This window comes from Miniopterus schreibersii (genome assembly GCF_964146895.1).
Source record: "Miniopterus schreibersii genome assembly, chromosome: 17".
Taxonomy (NCBI): domain Eukaryota; kingdom Metazoa; phylum Chordata; class Mammalia; order Chiroptera; family Miniopteridae; genus Miniopterus; species Miniopterus schreibersii.
Window position 1 is genome coordinate 24,772,088 of NC_138117.1, and position 20,719 is coordinate 24,792,806.

General features: G+C 38.7%; 1 protein-coding gene across 1 annotated transcript in view; it reads right to left on the reverse strand.

Annotated features, from left to right (window-relative positions):
* The window catches only part of CPA6 (carboxypeptidase A6), a 202,264-nt gene that overhangs the window by 119,334 nt on the left and 62,211 nt on the right, over positions 1–20,719 (reverse strand). The window contains exon 2 of the mRNA XM_081116484.1: positions 5,937–6,012. Within this exon, the coding sequence (XP_080972610.1) occupies positions 5,937–6,012 (76 nt within the window). The remainder of the gene's footprint in view (positions 1–5,936; positions 6,013–20,719) is intronic.

A 20,719-nucleotide genomic window follows, 5' to 3' on the forward strand; every position in this document is an offset into this window, starting at 1 on the left:
TATTGAGTTTACTAATTACCAATAGCCATACAGAGGGAGAAGACTGCATGCCATGTCTGAAATTTATATTTCTGAAATTTAACCCATAACTGCATTTGGAAATCTGCCTGGATTATAAGCAGCTTTTTCTCTCTTTCAAAATGCCAGAGAAATTAAAAGTAATGCTGCTTCATTACCTTACAAAGCCTTTAACAAAAAGATGGAAATGCTTTTTTCCACCCCAAGTATATTGACAGATCCAGGTTTTGGTCTCTTCCTCACTTTTATCTCTCAACCTCATTCATAATACTTCTGTGTATCTTTAGGTAGCTGAGTCACTGTTTTTTTAAGACTACTGTATTAGATTTTTATTGCTAAGTTACTATAGATTTATTAGCTCAATTTTATTATTTCACCATTTCTGTAGATCACAAGTGTCTTGATTTTCTTTCAGGGTGTCATGGTGCTAAAATCAAGGTGTCCGCTCAGGCTAGGGTCTTATGTGATACTCAGGATCCTCTTACATTCTCATTGGTTGCTGGTAAAATTCATTTCCTTGTGGTTGTAGGACTGGGGTCCCTGTTTTCCTTCTAGTCCACTGGGGACAGCTCTCAGCAACTAGAGGCCTCCTACAATTTCCTGCTACATGGTTGTTCTTTACATGGATGTTTGGTTTCCTCCAAGCCAACAGGAGTGCATCTGTCTCATTTCCTCTCCCACTCTGTTTTTAAAGGGCTCACACGATTGAGTTAGGCCCACCTGGACAATCTTTTTCAAGGTCAACTGACTTGGGACCCTATTTACATGTACAAAATCCTTTTATAGTGGGAACCAGATTAGTGTTTAATGGAATACCTGAGGGAAGATGTGTGTATCCCAGGGCCAAGAATCTTGAAGGCCGTCTTAGAATTCTGACTACCACAGTCATGATTAAGAGATCTTATAATAGCACAACCAGTTTCTAATGAAAACAGGGACAAGTAACTCCCACAGCATGAATTCTATCACACATTCTCTTCCTCACAAGTTTCCCAATCAATTAAATCATCCAGTTGGATGTTTGAATTTGTCCGCTCCTAGGGACCACGGTGTTTGAAACTCCTCTAGGTCCAGGTGTATGACTTGGGTGTGCACAATGGAGGATCAGAGAAGAGAGCAGTCAACTACAGCACAATGCTGAGGAGGGAGATTACACCTGGAAAAGGCAGCAGCAAACTTCACATCCAAGCAAAGGAGAAGGGGTGAAGCCTTCCTTGCATGACTTGGCCTTTCACTAAGTGATACCTGAGACAAGCCAGCTAATATTTTAAGGCTATGTTTTAGTTTGTAAAAATGACAAACTTTTGGCCCAGCTGGTGTTGCTCAGTGGTTGAGCATTGACCTATAAACCTGGAAGTCACAGTTCAATTCCTGGTCAACATGCCCAGATTGTGGGCTCAGTCCCCAGTGTGGAGCATGAAGGGACAGCCGATTTATGATTCTCTATTATCATTGATGTTTCTATCTCTCTTTCTCTCACCCTTTCTCTCTCTGAAATCAATTTTTAAAAAAATTGAAAATGACAAACTTTTGGATACAGGACAGTATTTTTTTAATCATATAACTTTCTGATGAGAAAACTGGAAACAGAAGCATCATTAATTTTTCTTTCAACAAGGATATGTCAATTCTATAACAGGAACTTGTTCTGTGATCTTACATAAAGTCATTTCCATTCCTTCAGAGCACAAAGAATTTGTGAAGAAATGTGGGCAGAACATGGTGTTCAGACTCTAATTTTACGCACCTGCAAACTGTCCCCCTTCCATCACAACTTTATTTAAATCATGGCTATGCCCTTAGTCAAAATTTAATTGATTGGTGTTTCTCAATCTAGTTCTCTGGGGGCATGGTTTTCTGTTTAACTTTCTTGTTTTAATTCTTCAGCAAAACCATAAAATTTAATTAGGAAAGTAACCAGCTTCATAACAGTTCCACATCTAATTAGCTATGCTTTGACTGTACCTTCTCAGATTCTGTTCAACGTTGCACATATATTTTGCATTTGTTCATGTTTCAAATAAGACACTCTGAATATACAGCCTAAGCATGTAGTCTAATCACCTTTCACTTTTCCAGAGCTCCTTGGTGACAGCCAGTGAAATCAGAAAACTTAAAGCATTCATATATGTTATTAAACTAAGAGCCATCAAAGACCAAGACATAGGGTTGTTACCTTACTGTGTGTTTTAGTTTTCTATTGCTGCAGAGCAAGTTAACCACAGCAGCTTAAAACAACACCCATTTATCATCTCACAGTTCTTAGGTGAGACGTCTAGGCACAGCTGGCTGGATTTTCTCTTTTGGGTCTCACTGGGCTAAAATCAAGGGGCCAGCAGGGTTGTGATTTTATCTGGGCTTCAGGGTCATCTTCCCACCTCATATGTATGGTAGAACATAGTTCCTTGTGGTTGTAGGACTTATACCTCCATTTCCTTGCTACCTATCAGCTGGGGGTGACTCTCACCTTCTAGAGGCCATGGGCATTCCTGATTATGTGGCTCTCAAGGACATTTCACAATATACCACTTTGATTCTTTGAAACCAGTAGGAGCACTTCCTTTTCTGTGAACAGCTGGAGAGAACTCTCTGCTTTTATAGGGTTTACCTGATCAGGTCAGGCTTATCCCCAGTACTCTCCCTCCTAACAAATAAAATATGTCAAGGGAATAACTGTCCCATCCTACCCACAGTTCCCACCCACACTCAGAGGAGGGATTATGCAGGGCGTGCACACAAGAGGAAGAAATCTTGGGGCCATCTTATAATTCTGTCTACCACACTGTGCTTTAGGGGAAAATGGCAACTAAAACCTTCCTAGCAAATCCTCCTCCCTTCCCCTGGGAGGCAGTGCAAGGAGCTGTTAACAATGGCTCTGATTCTGTCCATCAGCTCCACAGGGCATAAGATGACAGGCAGGCAGTCATATTCTCCTTCTCTGCAGGCTGCTTCCTCTGCCTGGCCAAAATCCCTGCTTTTAGTAGCACGAGTGAATCACTCAATAAGAGCATTTACATAAAACGACAGCAACTTAACATGATGCTTTCATATCAAAATTTATTTAAGTGCAGTGCCTCAAACTTCGGCCCAATAAAACCATTCCTTTAATGAAAGGAAATGAAGAAACATGCAGAGAAGAGTTGACAGAGCAGGTGTGAAACCGCTATCCTTAGAAAAGCCTGCTTACAGGATGGGCCCTTATCCAGCATCTAGGAACCTAGATCTTAGGAGGGTTTCCACCACCCTAACTGGGAATAGTGGCTAACTGTGCCTGAGCTGTGTGTGCATGCTGAACACCTGCTTTCTCCCTGGGAGGCTGGGATTTTGGCACATGCTAGCCAGAGGAGCCTACATGACTAGGCTCCAGTAAAAACCCTGGGCCCTAAATCTCTAATGAGCCCTCTGGCAGACAGTATTTCACATGTGTTATCACAACTCATTGCTGGGGCAATTAAGAACATCCCATGTGACTCCACCAGTAGACACTTCTTGGAAGATTGTGCCTGGCTTGTTCTGGACTTCAACCCATATGCTTGTTCTCTTTGCTGATTCTGCTTTGTATCCTTTTGTGATTATAAGTCATAGCTGTGAGTGGGCCTATAGGCTGAGTTGTGAGAGTTCTTCAAATCACTGAAGCTGGGGGTGGTGTTGGTGACTCATGAATAAAATAAATGAACACATGATAATGTTCACACTGGGTCTAGGCTCCACTGCCCAGCAAATTTGTCCTTGACCCTCTTCTTCATCATGAAGATGGTCAGAGTAAATAGCCTAGAGGCAAGGGGAGGCCTCACCTGGGTTCTAGAGGGCTTGGCCCTGTCTAGACATGTGTTCTGATTCCATCCCATGACCCAGGGCAAGTTACTTAACCTCTGTCTCTCCCAGTTTCTTTATGTGTAACATAGCAATAATAGAGTTGTTAAAAATGAGGCAATTTCTAGGAAGCACTTGGCATTGTGACGGGACATAGTGATTAAGAGGGACCGGACGTAACACGCTGTGAGGTGGAATCCTTAGAGCATCATCAACATTCTAATATCAACTCCCTTTCTCCTTCACTCTGCTCCTCTCTTCCCTCACCAGCCCCTTTTCCTTCCCTCTTTCAGTGTCATCTAAGTTCCTCTACATCCAAACAATTTCCTCCCCCACCCCCTCCATTTATTACCTTTCCTTCAGGACAAAATGAATATAATATGCAGGAATATTTTTCTTTTAAGTATGTACAAAAAAGGGGCCCGATATAAATGTGCTGTCATCGGTGTCCACAGTCCTAGCTATATTCAACATCTTTTAGTTCCATTTACTGTGATTTACAAGAGTTTATAAGTAACCCTCACAGTCCTCACTGATGTAGTTTTATTGCTTTTGGTAATGGTAAGTGATCAAATATATAATGATACAATTTTATCTTCATAGCTTTGTAAGGCCTACGATGTAATATATTCACATATTAGGGGGGAATTTCTAATTATTTTTTTCAATATCTGGTTCAGAATATTTGTTCCCTGAAATACTGGACCCTGAGTTGTAAAAAGGCTATTTAATTTTCCCAGTGCTGAATCCAAAACACAACTGCAGCAGAGATGGAAACTTCTACTTGAAACTGGCTTTGCTTTACAACTTTTGAGGTCCTGGTGGACTGTTTAGATAGTGTTCAGATATTGCTGCTGGAAAGGCCATAATGGGATTGATGATCAGACATGACCACAGGAAGGTTAATGCCAGTATCCAGAGCAAAGATTCCTTTGAGGAAGAGAAGTGGTTTGGGAGATCCCCAGCAAGCACAGTCTCTCTGGAATTGGATAAAATCGTAACAATTTGGGGATAGGCTCCCGCATCCTCACTTGAGGCCCTTATAATGAGACACCAACCTTAAATTGGACATTCATGGGTAGGAGCTGGGGATGGGGGGAAGAAAGACAATCAATAACCTAGAAGATCAAAACTTCATTTGCAAAAAAATTCAATATTTGAAGGGAAGATGCCAAAGAGAAAAATTAAACCAAAAATAGAAAACCAAACGTTTGATAGTTACGAATGTTTCCAGAAGCTACTAGTCCATCCCACCTCCCTTATTCTTCATTCCCTAACACCTTCTCTAGGTACATTCCAAGTAGTATTGTACTCCAGTCATCAAGACCCATGTTTTTCTATTCCATATTGAAGATTCATAAGGCCTCCTTGGTAATCTTCTTTGCTCTCCATGAAAATTACCCTAAACCACCATATTTTATGGGCTCACTTCTCTTCTTGAAAGGTAGTCATGGCAAAGAGCCCATCACGACACCTCTCATCATAAGTCTTTAGCTAAAGCTAACACTCAATTATATGCAGTAATGGGGAATGAGAAATTCTCTAACTCTAAAATCCATAAAACCCATCAAAGATGGATTAATCAGAGCCCTTCAACCTTGGCCAACAAAATTCTCTTATCAATTCCACTGAAACATAGCAAAATAAATTAACCTCAATCGCTACATTTTATTTTCTTCAGCTCACTTCTACTGAAAGTTTTAGTTAGAAGGAAAGTATCTAGATGATCAGCAGGAAGATTTCAAGAGGGAAAAAAGAAGCTCTGGAAAATTATAAATGAAATTCACTCATTCATTAAACAACAAAACATTGACTGAGCTTCTAGGATATTTCAGAGACTCACTGAGAATACAGCAATGAACAGAAATACACAAGCTCTCTCATTAAGCTTACATCCTACTAAGGGAGATGGGAAATGAACTAGTAAACAGACCATGGGCCAGGGATATAATAATATTTTGAATAACCTTAACTACCCTTTAAAAGCTCTTTCAAGTTCTCTTAGAGTTTTCTTCCCTTGGCTGATTAATTCCAATTATTCAGCTCCAGCCAGCATACCCCTGTGAGCACATTATAAACACAGTGATGAGTGGACACTCTCTTACCTTAAGCTGGTGGCCTATTTTCTTCAGTGCATGTGCTTCCTCTTCTGTATTGGGGATAAGTCTTATCACCTTATCACTGTAAGAAAGGGGGAAATGGTGATATTTACCTTTCAAAAATAAAGCTTTAGCCATTTCTACCTTTTCACTTTTTAAAAAACTGCCTCTGCATTTAAGGAGGAAAGCAGCAAAACTCTGGACTGGCCAGCAGGTATCTTATCCAGTTCTTGTTATTCTCTGATTGTTTTAGTCTTTTTTTCTCTGTCTTAAAACCACATATTTTTTTCATCAGCTTTTGAAGATTACAAACTCTCACTTAAGCAGAGAAAGGCCAGAAACACAGGAAGAGTGGCCATAAGCACAAGAACTCCCCTGAATATTCCAGAGCAGGTATTGAGGAAGAAAATTCTTGATGACAGAAGAAGAAACACCCTTTAAAAAAAAATGCTGAAAAGGAATGCGACTTTCGATGAGAGGACATATGGAATCCATACACTATGGAACATTCCTGGTTTGGATTCTTTCCACACTGAGAACAGTAAAGATAAGCCCATCTCTGTGGGGCATCTTATTTCTCTAGTACAGAGCTTCCCAACTGGCATGTGGAACCCAATTTGAGGGCCATCAAATTGTTTACAGGTGTTCCATGTGACAATGATGGCTGGAAAGTTTTTAAAGTGATAACAATTTGAAATCCATTTTTACAGCCATTAAATTATACCACAGGTGAAATTATATTTGAACACTTTCTAAGAGTGTCTCTTTAAAGACCCTGAATTGACTAAGAAGATTGGAGGTGTCATGCTATCTGTCAGGGAGTTGTCCGTGATGGTGACCTGTCCCTCAGGTGTGCCAGGCAGGTACTATCATTTTGTATATGTCATGAGGAGGACAGGTTGGGAAGCACAACTCTAGTGTGTAATAATAACACAACTGTCAGCGTGGTCTGCACAGAGTAGGCACATTAAATATTTACTATTAGATTGGCACAAAGGTGATGGTTGAGAATTCTTGGCTTCCAGAGGAAATGTAGGAAAAACTAAAGTACAACATGATGGAATATTTCTCACAAACCTTTAAGGCATTTTAAAATGACTAAAGATAAAGCAGAACATTATTAAGACCATATATATATATAAAGAACAAAACAAAAACTAGCAGTTCACCCCCAACTTCTGCCTCCAGCCTGAAAGGTGTGCTAGAATCAGGATGGATTCTGATTGCTTTTCCATGGTTTTACTTCGATGAGTAGCAGTTTCCAAGGTAAAGATAAGATTAATAGGGAGGGCTTTAGGGAGGTTTCCAGATTTGCTGGACAATGATGCTTTTATTTTTATTTTTATTAATTTTTAGAGAGAGAAAGGGAGAGAGAAATATCACTGTGAGAGAAACATTGATCGGTTGCCTCTCGTATGCACCTGGACCGGGGAAGGAACCAGCAACCTGGGTATGTGCCCTGACCAGGAATCAAACCTGTAACCTTTTGGTGCATGGGATCATGCTCCAACAACTGAGCCACACCAGCCAGAGCCAGACAATGATTCTTTAGGGCTGTGTGTTCCTTTCTAATCACTGTAGCTTTGTTATTTCAAATGATCCTTTATACCTTTGTTAGGCCTATGAATTAAAAAGTCATGGAATACTATGCAGCTATAAAGAAGAAAGATCTCTTACCCTTTGGGACAATATGGATGGCTTGGAGAATATTATGCTAAGCAAAATAAGCCAGGCAGAGAAAGACAAATATCACATGATCTCACTTATATGTGGAATCTAAAGAGCATAATAAACTGATGAACAAAATAGATTCAGTGACATAGAAGCATGGAACAGACTGACAAATCTCAGAGGGAAGATGGGTAGGGGTGAGTGGGTGGGTGGGGAGAGATTAACCAAAGAGTTTATATGCATATATGCATAGCCCATGGACACAGACAATAGTGTGGTGAAGGTCTGAGGTGAGGAGTGGGTACAGGGTGAAAGCAGTCAATGGGGGAAAAAGGGGACATCTGTAATACTTTCAACAATAAAGATAAATTTTTTAAAAAAGTCCTCGGCTTGCTCATGATAATTTAGTATGTTTTAGACACTACTACCCTAATCTGGCTTTCTAGCTTTGATTTTCTCAAAGTCACAGAAAACAATCTTTCGGTATCTTTTTCTGGAAAGGATAAAAGGAAGTAGAGGGAGAGAAATAATTATCAAGTCACTGTAATATAACTCCAAGTATGACCTTTAGAACTGAAACATAATTACACCTTTTCTCTTTTTCATTTCTGGTGCACAATGCGCTGACCTTTGCTTGCCCTGGCTTCATCAGATCCTGGCCTCTCCTACCTGACCCAATATAATTCTTGGCAGAGAAAGACACCTCTGCTTGGCGATGTGGTTGTTTCTGAGGGATGGATCACTTGACATCTTGCTGGAAACATCTCCATCAGGCCCTGTCAGCTCCCCAAGAGTGCAAAGAAAGCAACCTGTAGCCGTTTTACAACTGTGGGAAGATTAGCAAAAGATTTAACCCTGAAAGTGATTGCTGAAACCCAGCTTTGTAATTTCATTTAAAAAAAACATCACTTCATCTCAGCTTGTAGAAATTCTCAGGTGCAACTTGAGAAATGTGTTTATTACTATTTGATTACTTATCAAAGAACAGGGAATAAGGAAAACTACAAAAATCCATAAAATATATTACTTTTTTATAAGCCAATAAATTATAGGGCCAGACTAACCGGTAACCAAAAACCAACAAGAGCTCTTTATTCAGCATGTAAAACCCAGTGACCCCCAACTGGCCCATTTGTCTCACCAAACGGAAAGCTTACTCTCCCTAGATCTGATAGCTAGACATCTTGAAGTGAACTATTAATAATTCAGTACAAGTAGATTTCAGTTAGTAAAATAGCGACTGGAATTTAGAAAAGCCAGCTGTGAGCAAGTGTCAAAGGCAAACTGAGACGCTTTTTCGTTTATCAGTGTTTTCAACCGCTAGGTGGCAGCATCCATGTCAGACCCCTGGACTACCCTTTGGGATTAAGAAGGTGGAGTCAAAGGTCTGAAGAGGGTTGAGGTTAGAGAGAGGCCTGGGCCCCCAGCTGCTCATTTGTATGTGTGTTTGTAAACTAGGTATTTCTAACTCGGGCAGCCTATATAAAGTTGCCAGAGAAAAACAGAACAGGTGTTTTACAGTTGAAGGCTGTTGTATAGAGGCACTATATCCCAGTAACCTCCCAGTAATTATATGTATGTATTTACTCAGGATATACTTAGATTCTGTCCCCTTGCCTTACAGGACAAATGAGGTTGTGTTGCTATAATGCTAGCAACAAGTTTTGTTTCAAGTTAGATTACTAATCGTTATGTGCAGTAGCAACCAAATGGACGAGATAGTCTTAAGTAAATGCAATCAATTGAAAAAGCATGTAATGCGAATGCATGCAGCCAGAGGAAAGAATTTGGAAAGAGAACCCCATCTCTAACTTTTTACAGTCTGTCTGGGCCTCAGTGTCCTCGTCAGAGGGATGAACTCCCACTCGCCTTTTCGTTTTATGCTGTTTGAGTTTGATGACTACCACATTGACTGGGACACCTAGGGAGGAACCTCTCTGTTTTATGGGCAACGGGAGAGTCTCCCTCAGCCTCCTTTTGAAAAACAAGGATGTGAAGCTCTGGACTTTAGCTCTGGCTCCTGGCATGACCTTTCACGATGGATCCCATTATTAAACTCTAAACTTCTCTAGTTTATGAATCCATGCTTGTAAAAATCAACACAGTACAGAGGATATGAAATAATAAAGTTCCCCTCCTAGTTCTTCAACCTTGACCATCCATCTTCTCCTAGGAGCCTTGTTCATAGTCCCTTGTGATTCTCTCCAGACTCTCTTCTCTGCATTGGCACATGCACACACTCACACATGAGTCTGTGTAATTGCATTTGGAAATGCAAATTTGCTTTTATTTTTCACATCATGTGTTGGTTTGAAAATAAACAGCTGGATTCTACATATACTAATGTTTTCTTTTGAAGTTTTATCTTATATTCATACAGAGGTTTTGCTTGTGTTTTTAAAAAAATAAACTTTTTATAAACTTAAAAAATATGATGTTAGGTTCTGAATCACCCTTGTGTGGTTTTGGTATTAGCATTATGCTAGTCACGGAATTGGGAAATTTTCCATACTTGTAATACGCTTTGACATTTTGCATGACACAGGGATTATTGCATGACACACACAAACTTTTTCAAGGTGGGAGCTCCTCTTTTTTGGGGGGGCTAGTTTGGGGATTAGATATCTACCTTCTTAATTCTTCTGTGGATATTGGTCTATTCAGTTTTTTCCCTGAACTTTTGGAGCTAATTTTGGTAATTTACATTTCCTGGAAAACCATTCTACGGACTCTTGAGCAGACAGACAGAAAAAAAACCCTGGGTCTTCAGTGGTTTTGTTGAATCAACCAATCTTTAAGCCTCTCCTTCCTGCCTCTGGACATTCTGTTATTTAATATAAAAATGTCTTTATTGTGTAGGCCAGTTTCAGTGAGGTTGTCTCCTACATCTAACCAAAATTGCCCTGCACAGCAACAGTCATTTTACTTAGTTTGGCTATTTTTAAGGAATGAGAAAAGGAAAAGCAATGGAATAAATTTACTGTTAAATCAAAGTCTTCATAGGTGGGAAAACACATATTGGCATTCTTTCTTTCCTTGAATACCTTTCTCTAAAACACCCCTTTAATTTTGATAGCCACTTAAAAAACTATGTGTGCTTTCAGAAGGGAAGATTTAAGCTGCTCAATAGCTAAATTCATCTCATATTCTCGAGAAAAATGGGCTGTTTAAAATATTTGCTGAATTTTCTGAAAGCTTCTATCCCATGGAAGAGTTAATAATAGGATTTTCACTTAAAATCTCCTGCCTGAGCACAAAGAAACTCATTAGGTAATCCCATCTAGAAAAAAATTAATGTTCGCATGTAGATTCTATATTATAAAGTGCTTGGGTCTCAGAGGTGCATTTCTTTAGTTGAAAGATTGTGTTTTGATGTACATGAAAAATTTCATTAAATAGCAATAAATAAGAGACAACTTGGCAGAGAATACTGGAGAGATAAATGGATTCTCCCCTCTATGGTCATGGTTTATAGTTGCAATATAAAGTACTCAGAACATGAAGAAGCTCTCTGTGGCAGTTTGCTTAGGACATGAAGATTTAGACTTCACTCCTGGATTAAAGTTAGGCAGCAGTGATCACTCTCCTCCTCCTCTTCTCCCTTTTGGTTGCTGCAGCTATTTTAAGAGCAGAGACAAGAAAAACACAGCCCTCCTATGCCTTACTGATGTACTTCACTTCATAAGAGAAATTTTCTCAAGAGGTTGAACACCTACATGGAATCTCACATGTAATGGGTGATCAATAGATTTGCTGAGTTGAATTTTTTTTTTGTAAACTGCATCATCTTTTAAATTTCTGAAATTGACTTCCATTGTGAAGTTTAAGAATTTCCTCTTCTCCCATTAGCACAGGTCAGGAAGGAAAAAAGCAATAAAATGTAATCCTGCCTTTAAATTAATTTCTTACAATAAGATAATATCTTCACTATGTCTCAAGGACTTGAAATATATTGTGTGAAATCATTATATGATACTTCAATTTAGTCCTTTCTTGTAGTATTTAAGAACAGGACTCAATCTGAGAAATGAACAAACCTTTCACTCGACAGATGCCTATATAGCAAGTCCCTGGCAGAGAGGAAAAGGGAAAGGCATTACAAAGCTTAAGGGAACACCTTTCAAAGATGTGTAATCTAGCTGAGTACATGAAACATGATTAAAACCATATATTATTATTATATAAGGTAGCATATGATAAGTGTTTTATAAATTATATAGAATGTATGTATAAAAAAGGTTGAGCTATGATGATCAGAGACCACCACATGGAATAAATTTGATCATTGAAATTAAGAAGATTTGGGCCTCAGTAGACTGAGGGCCATGGGTACATACTAGTTTAGTGGTTTTGAAATTTGAGTGTGCATAAAACTCACCTGGGAATCTATCTGCCAAAATAACTTATTGTACTAAATACACTGAAATCACTTTCTAGTGCGAAACACTTAGCAATACTGGAATATGTATGTGTGTGGTCTATTTTTTAATATGCAGGGGTAGGGTGTCAATAAAGTAAGTCAGGTTAAACCTAAGAAGCCAAAAATGCTAAGATAAGCTAACACTGAGGCCAGGGGTTACCCTGGCTGAGGGGCATCTGGATAATTCCTAAAGCCCCAGAATTTGATCAAGGTGGGGATTCAGATCAGAGGCCCTCACAGAAAGCCTTAATGATTACAACCTCAATGAAAAACGTAACTAGAAAAAATGCCTTGTGAAAGGGGAGAATAGAGAAACTGGTGTCTTGGGCCTGGCTCTAGATAGAAAGGAGAATATATTCATCACTGAGAGATCAAGACCACAAACTAGTCATCTAGCAGGGTTTGGAATGAAATTTAAACTACCTATGTGGTCCAAAAAAATCTGCAAACTTCATTCTCCCAGCTGCAGAGTGTACCTTGCTGATGTCTCAGAGCTGAGTCCATCTTAATGAATGGTCTTCAGCTGAAGGGATTAAGACCCCTCCCCAAGGGCAACCCACATGCAAGCACGTGTTTGTGTTGTGGCATTAGGCCTGCTCCTCTTGTCTGAACTTGAAATGTTCCTGAAGGGCCAACCCAGGTTCACACTTCCCCATGACATCATGAAGTCCACTGTAACTGTGCTGCAGGCCAAGCCTTCCTCTACTACTCAGCTTCCCGCAGTTTCTTATATTTTTTTGTGTATTTGTGTGCGAGTACTCTCCAATAAAGTGCTTCCATGAAAACCTTTTATTCAGAGATGATTCATTTCCTGGGGGATCTTGACCAGTGACATGACTTGCCCCTAGGTTCCTAGCAGAACAAATACAAATCCTTTCTAGAGCAGTTCATCTTAAAAATCAGACCTCAAAGAATTCCTACAAATAAAGTACCAAAAAAAAAAAAAAAAAAAAGAGCTTCCTATAAAAAATTATAAAGCACATAGGAAATGAGCCACCATGAGCAAAAGCTAAAGCCAGTAGAAACAACCAAGAGTACAATAAGACCTGTAAAGCCTATTGATGTTGAAATGATTACATAGAGCAGGAGTTGGAAAAGTTTTCCTGTAAAGGGCCAGATGGTAAATATTTTAGGCTTGCAAGCCATACAGTCTCTATTGCAACTATAGGCATACCTCTTTTCATTGAGCTTTGCTTTTTTCCTTTTTAAATATTTTTTTCATTTTTTAATTACATTTGACACAATGTAAAACATAGTGATTAGACAGGCATTCATATTAACTTATGAGCTTTGTTTTATTGTACTTAACAGATTTTTTATTTTTTTATTTTTTTACACAAATTGAAGGCAAGACCCTACAACAGCAAAAAGATTATAACTACAACTTGCTTTACTGTGGTGGTCTGGAACTGAACCTGCTGTATCTCCGAGGTGTGCCTGTACTCAACTCTGCCATTGTAAGGTGAAAGCAATCAAGACAATATGAAACAAATGAGTATGACTGTGTTGCAATAAAACATTATTTACAAAAACAGGTGGGAGGGCTGGGGATGGCTTGTGGCCCATAATTAGCCAACTCGAGATAGAGTAAACATACATATTTAATATTCTAATGAGGTGAAAGAGGGGATCCAAGAAATATGACTAGTAAACAATAGTCTATAAAGAGGACTAAACTAAACTTCTAGAATTGAACCATGTAGTAAATAATATTAGAAACTTAATGGGCAATTTAAATAGCATATTAGATGCAGCTGAAGGATAATTAGCAAATCAGAAAGCATATCTAAGGAACTTATTAAAAACGTACAGAAAGAAACAGTTATAAAATATGAAAGAGTTGGTTTATTGTGTTTCTAATCTGCACACATCACACTCAGCAGTGAAGTGCTCAATGCTTTTTCCTTTGAAATCAAGAATAAGAGAAGAAGGCTTACGATGATCATTTTTATTCAATAGAATTAGTTCAATAAGAACAAAACACAGAAGGCAGGGAAGTTGAACAGAAGGAAAAAACTGCCAATTTTCATGGATGATATAAACAACCACATAGAATACTGAAAAATCTACAGTTATACAACTAGTGAGAAAATTTGGCATGGCAAACCAATATATAATTAAAATTTAAAAAGTTATTTGAGTTTTTATAAATTATCAACACATAAAATATTATGTCAGAATACACCATCTACATAAATATAAGGTACTTAGCAATGTATACAAAAGATATACATGTTATTTATGAAGTTATAAAATTTTGTTAAAATAGATTAAAGGGGACATAAATAACTAGAAATACAAATATTCATTTATAAGAAGACAATACTGTAAAGTTGTCTACTTACCTCAAATTTAGATTCAATACATTTAAATCAAGATTTTAGGAGCCTTCCCTCTCTGGAGCACACCTGTGCCATTCCCTTTCCCTAAGCTCCCCCCTCAGGCACTACCATTAGCTTCCTCACTCCCAAGCACAAAGGCCCTTCTTTTGCCTCTATAACTTATTTCCTAAGCCCATTTCTTCTAGGAATTACTTTTTCTACCTCTGTGATTAATGAAATAAGTCTTCTTTTATAGTTTGGGTCTCGACTCTGAATTCTTTCCTAGCGAGAACACAAGTACCGAGATTGCTGAACCCAGGTTTGGTCTGAAACCATCAGTCAAACACCCAGTGTTGTTCCCATCATATTGGGGGGGGGGGCGGGGTGGAGATCTCAACCTTTTTTTTGGTGTGAAATTGGATAAGCTAAATCTAAACTACACTGGAAGAGCAAAGGGCCAAGAATAGACAAGTCATTTCTGAAGAAGAGTAAGGTGAGTCACTTGTCCTAACAAATATCGAGACTTACTATAAAGATACGGTAATTAAGACAGCATGGAATTGGCATGAGAATGGAAAAATAGGATAGAAACTTGATTAGTGACAGAGGTATTATTGTAGATCAGTGGGGAAAGGATGGACTCTAAGAAATAGAATTGGGACAACTGGTTATCCATGTGGGGAAAAAATTAACCTGGGCCTTTATATCTCACATACACATCAAGTCAAGTCAGGTCAAGTTAGGTCAAGTTAAATTGGACTAAAAAGTTAACTGTGAAAAGCAAAACCTTAAAAGATTTAGGAGAAAATGGGGAACATCTGTAATACTCTCAACAATAAATTAAAAAAAAAAAAGACTTAGGAGACAAAAGATTTAGGAGACAAAATATCTTCATGACCTCAGGGTAGGAAAGGATTTATTAAACAAGATGCAAAAATCATAAAGATTAATTCAATTATATTAAAATTAGAAATTTCTTTTCATCACACTATATCATAGAAGGTGGGAGTGGGGAGTGGAGGTAGAGATTAATTGAAGAATTTATATGCATATATGCATAACCTATGGACACAGACAATAGTGAGAAGGCCTGGGGGAGAGGAGGGATGCCGGGTGGAGGGGATTAATGGCGGGGGAAAAGGGGACCTCTGCAGTACTTTCAATAATACCGATTTAAAAACAAAAAGTCAAGCCACAAGTGAAGACATTTAAGTATTAATCAGAAGATTAGTATCAATATGAAAAAGATGCATTACTTATGAAAACTGGGCAAAAGATATGAACATGCAATTAACAAGAAACAGATCACCAAAAATATGAATACTCAGTATCATTTGTAAACAGGGAAATGCAAATTAAAACAGTGACAACTACCATTATAACCATGTCACAACTATCAGTTTTTCAATTAAGTTTTGATAGTATCAAGAAATGGCTATTGAAACTTACATCTTTGCTCAATAGAGTATAAATTAGTGTAGTACTTTGGAAGAAAACATTTGTATATTAACTGCTAAAAGTAAAACCTGTCCATACCTCATGTCCCAACAATCAAACTCTTGAAAACATGCATGCACATGTGCACCGGGAGAATCATACAAGAATATTCACTCTAGCTTTATTTCATAACCACAAAACAAAACTAGAAATAACTCAAAATCCCATCGACAATAGAAATGATAAATTGTAGCTCTCCAAAAAATTGTACCAGTTAAAATAGATGAATTATGACTATATACATCAATGTGGATGAATCTTGCAAACACTGAGAAAAGAAACACAAGAATTCCTAATGTATAATAAATATTCTATACATTTCAGAAATGTGACTATAGAAATTATATCTTATGGAGATATGTTTATGTGATAATTTTTTAAATAAAGGGAGCAGTGAAAACTAAGGATAAAGGTAACCTCAGGAGAAAGGGGGAGTGGAAGAGGCTGTGATCAGAGTAGGGGTACGCATGGTAGGATTCAAATGCATTGGCAGTGTTTCATATTTTAAGCTAGGTGGTTGACATACAGGTGTTTGACAATCATTTATTTAACCATACATATATTTATATATTTTCTTTTACATATGATATTTTATCAAAAAGAAAGGCTAACCTGTGGTGCTGGTGGAAAATGTAGAAGCTTAGGCCCCATTCCCATAAATTTTAATTCAATAGGTCTGAAGAGCATCTCTGGTGATTCCAAAGCAGATAAGTCCATGGACCATAGAAACACAGTATAACAAGGTCAACTTCCTATGCTTAAAGAACTAATTCTGACAGAGCGAATGAGAGCTGGTTTAGCTTCTGAGCAAAAGTGGCACTATTTACTGTTCATATCAAAATGCAGATAGAGAGTGGGGGTGGTGCCTTTGAGGCTAGCATGGCTGCTAGTGTAAACCCATTTCAGGCAAGTGTGCCTCAGATAAAATACATGATTGGTTGTGTGCATGAGCTTGCACAACAAGCAAGAGCAAGGTAACTGATATGTGAAGTCCTGGGTTCTGTGTGAACTAAGGCAGAGTGGTAGAGAACACTGCTGCTACGTCATGAGACATATTCAGACACAGAATGTGGTTTTGGTATAAGGTGTCCCGCGCCCACCCCCCCCCCCCCCCCCCCCCGACTTACTCAACTCCAAGCTTGAGTCTTGAGCAAGTAGAGCCTCAATCACATCTGGGACCTGCACTGCAAGGCTGCTGGGGCTTTTGTAGCCTCTTCTGGCCAGGAATCACACTCGGAGGTTGTTGAGATCGAGATGCTGAGTGAGCCAACCCAGTGTCTGCCCCACTGGTGAGAGAAATGTGGGCACTGGCTTTTAAGGAGGCTGTTATGCTATGAGAGATTTTAAGTAATATATTAGAAAATTTTTATGCAGAAATTGTTTTCTTCTGGTGTGTTAAGGGGATGAACCAGCTACCGAAAGCTGTGAAAAAGCTCCCTTGGAAGCTATGAGCCAGCTTCTAAATCAGCCTTTTATTTATGAACCAAAAACCAGAGCTGATTGAAATGAGAACAGAACTGGGGCGTATAATCAATGAAACTGGGAAGACAAACCAGCATCTGCTTACAGTCACACCAAATGTGTTCCTTGCTTTGGAGATTTTCTTTTTTGATGATTTTAATTTGGTTTGAGATGCAAAATTATTTTTTATTGATAAGCACACTCATATGGTATGTGAATGGTCTTTATATCTTTGAGGGTGACTGTATTTTGCTGCTTGGTGGCTGTACAATTAACAGAATGCAAAACTGGGAGTGCAAGCTCCTATGTTCATCGCAGCACTAGCCACAGAACCAAGATATGGGAACAACCTAAGTGTCCATGGGCAGATGAATGGATCAAGAAAATGTGGTGTGTTTATGTATATGTGTATAAATATACATACAGTATATATACATATACACACACCCACATATAATACACATGCACACACATGGAATATTATCCAGCCAAAAAAAAAGAAATCCTGTCATTTCTGACAACATAGATGAACCTTGAGGGCATTATGCTAAGTGAAATAAGTCAGACAAGGAAGGACAATTACCGTATTATCTCGTGTATATGGAATCTAAAAAACCAATCTCATAGAAACAGAGTAAAATGGTGGTTACCAGGGGCTGAGGGGTGGGGGAAAGGGGGAGATGTTGGTCAAAGGGTACAAACTTTCAGTTTTAAGATAAATTATGGGAATCTAATACACAGCATGGTGACTATAGTTCACAATACAGGGTTGTATATTTGAAAGTTGCTATGAGACTAGAGCTGTAATGTTCTCACCATAACAAAAAGGTAATTATCTGAGGTAAAGATGTGCTAACTGACCTTATTGTGGTAAACATTCCATCACACTGAACACCTTAAACAACCTTACATGGCAATTATAGCTCAAGAAAGCTGGAAAAAATTAGAAGTACAAGCACTGAATCTTTTTCATGTAGGGACTAAGCTATGTAAAACTTTAATAGCTTTAAATTCCTATATTGGCTCCACTTAAAATGTTTTTGGGATGGTGACAAAGATGTCTGGAACTTATTTCAAATCATATTGGAAATATCTTGAGTGCAATGCAACTATGAAATTGTTTTCATAAAGAATAATTAGGCTTATAGTAATTGTCTAAGCTGAGCATTCTGCAGGGAACTTTTTCAATTATAATATTTGATGTATTTATTTTAATCCCAGCAATAATAAATTATGATGCCCCATAACTTTCCAGTTATTATCAAGTTTTTTCTAAGTATTGTACATGCACTATCTCATTTATTCCTCTTATTAAATTTTGGTAATTGGCTACATTTTAAGGTAGTATATTTGATTATTTCTATCTTTTAAGGATTGAATAGATGGTAAACTGAGGGAGTGATAGTCTGTATACACCAGGAGCATTGAGAATTAGGGCTGAATTTTGTCAAAGGTTAGTGTCTTAGACATTCAGAAGGACACTTGGTCAGTAGTTTGTCCAAAATTGTTGATTATGTCTAGAAGCAACGGCTGACATGAGAACTGTCTAGCTATTATCACCAGTGACTTGCTCATTTGAATCTGAAAATTTCTAGGAAACAAGAGCCACCTTGAAGTTTAAGCTCAGCCTAATAAAAAGCTCCTTGAATAGCAAAGGTGGAAGATCCACAAGGGCTTAAGGGGAAGTGGCAAATCTGTGAACAGCCCTTCAAGAGAGAAGAGCACCAGTTGCAGGGAAATGAGAATTAGCAAGGTGTGAAGAGGGGACCAGTTTTCGTTATTTCCCCTTGTCACCCAAACCCAAGGTCTGCCCTTATTCTTTCTTTTATTTCCTCTACTAAGTGTGTGTGTGAGGCTGGGTGGTTTAGATCTCTGAGTTCCCTTCCTATGGGAAAGACTCAATTTACTTTTCTGTTTTGCCACTGGGACTGTCCGGCTCTATAAACATAACCAATTCTGGAATGCTTCTGTCAGGGGTTAAAAAGTATGATTGTGTAATTACCACATCAGTTAGGATGCTTTTGTTTCCAAATGAATAGAAAACCACATTAAATTGGACAGAACCATAATGGGAAGTTACTTGCTTAGAAATGAGAAGTCTAGCAATAGGTCAGAAGAATCTGGCCAGTGCTCCAGCTTGGTTTCTCTACAATTCTCTACAAAATGACTGTAGCAGTTCCGGGCCTTATGCTCCATCCAACACGTTGTCAAAAAGAAGGGTGTATTTTCTTTCCCAACTACTTAAAGGAAAAAGTCCTAAACTTCTCTAGATTGGGATCAAGTGAGATACTGAGCCCACCCTTGAACTAATCACAGCACGGGAAGAATGTTAGGTGCTGAGTGCTTCATGACATCGGGGCTCACTCTTGCAGCTGGGAGCTGTGGTGATGGTGGGGGAGATACCAAGACGTCCATGGCTGCTTCACAATGAGCATTTGCTTTTAATGCTCTTGTCCAATTACCTTTCCCAAACTGCACACAGCATGGTGGGATGCCAGCTGTAATTTGGTAGGTTGTAATGTACAGTGGTGGCAACCTGTGGGGGTGGGAGTGAATAATCTTGGCAGGTTCCTACTAGCCAAAGCCTTCCAGAAGAATATACTGAGGATCCAGATTTTTGGCATTTAACAGTGGCTGAGAAGTTTAATTAAAAACCATCAGCAAGGGGATATTAATATTAGCAGTCTAAAATTACCACAGAGAAGCCGAAGAGACAAAGAACTGTCAACTGTGTTCAATGGCAAAACCTAAAACCTACTTTTGTCTCCCCAAAAGGAGTTGGCCTGAAACTTAATGGCTTTGTGATTATATAAAGGTCTTTACTTTTAATACCTCTTCAAACTGTATTTTTTTAGTGTGTTCTGACTAGGTACTTAATTTTCCCTATTGGGTGAATAAAATCTATGTGATGTAGGACTTTTTGATGTATGGGTATCTGATTCTGGGAAGAGACCCAGGTTTAAGTTGTTAGGAGATTCTGGAATCTGGAATAGTAGGAGATCTCAGGAACACAGACAGCTTTGTCTTGTGCAGCGTGGGATATGAAAGGAAGCCAGGGCTCTTGAGGACAAACATCAAACATCGGACCTCAGCCCTGGCACTGGCTTCCCTCCTCCCCACACCACATGCCTCTTTCTTTTATAATGTGATATGAGTTGAAGCTGGGTGGATGGCAATGGATGAAGAATGTTTTGTACAGGATGGGTGCCAGTCTATAAAATCTGTGATAATGTTTTCCAAGTGAGGCTGGAAACAGTACTGTGGGCATCATGAAATTATTCCAACACATCAAAACTGGCCTCTTCCTTTTCCATATTACCCCCAGGCCTCAAGGGCTTACAACAACAGGCAGTCAGATCCATCTAATTTTCTATTTTTGCACTTTGGTTTCTGGTACTGGCTTTTCTGTTACTAGCTGT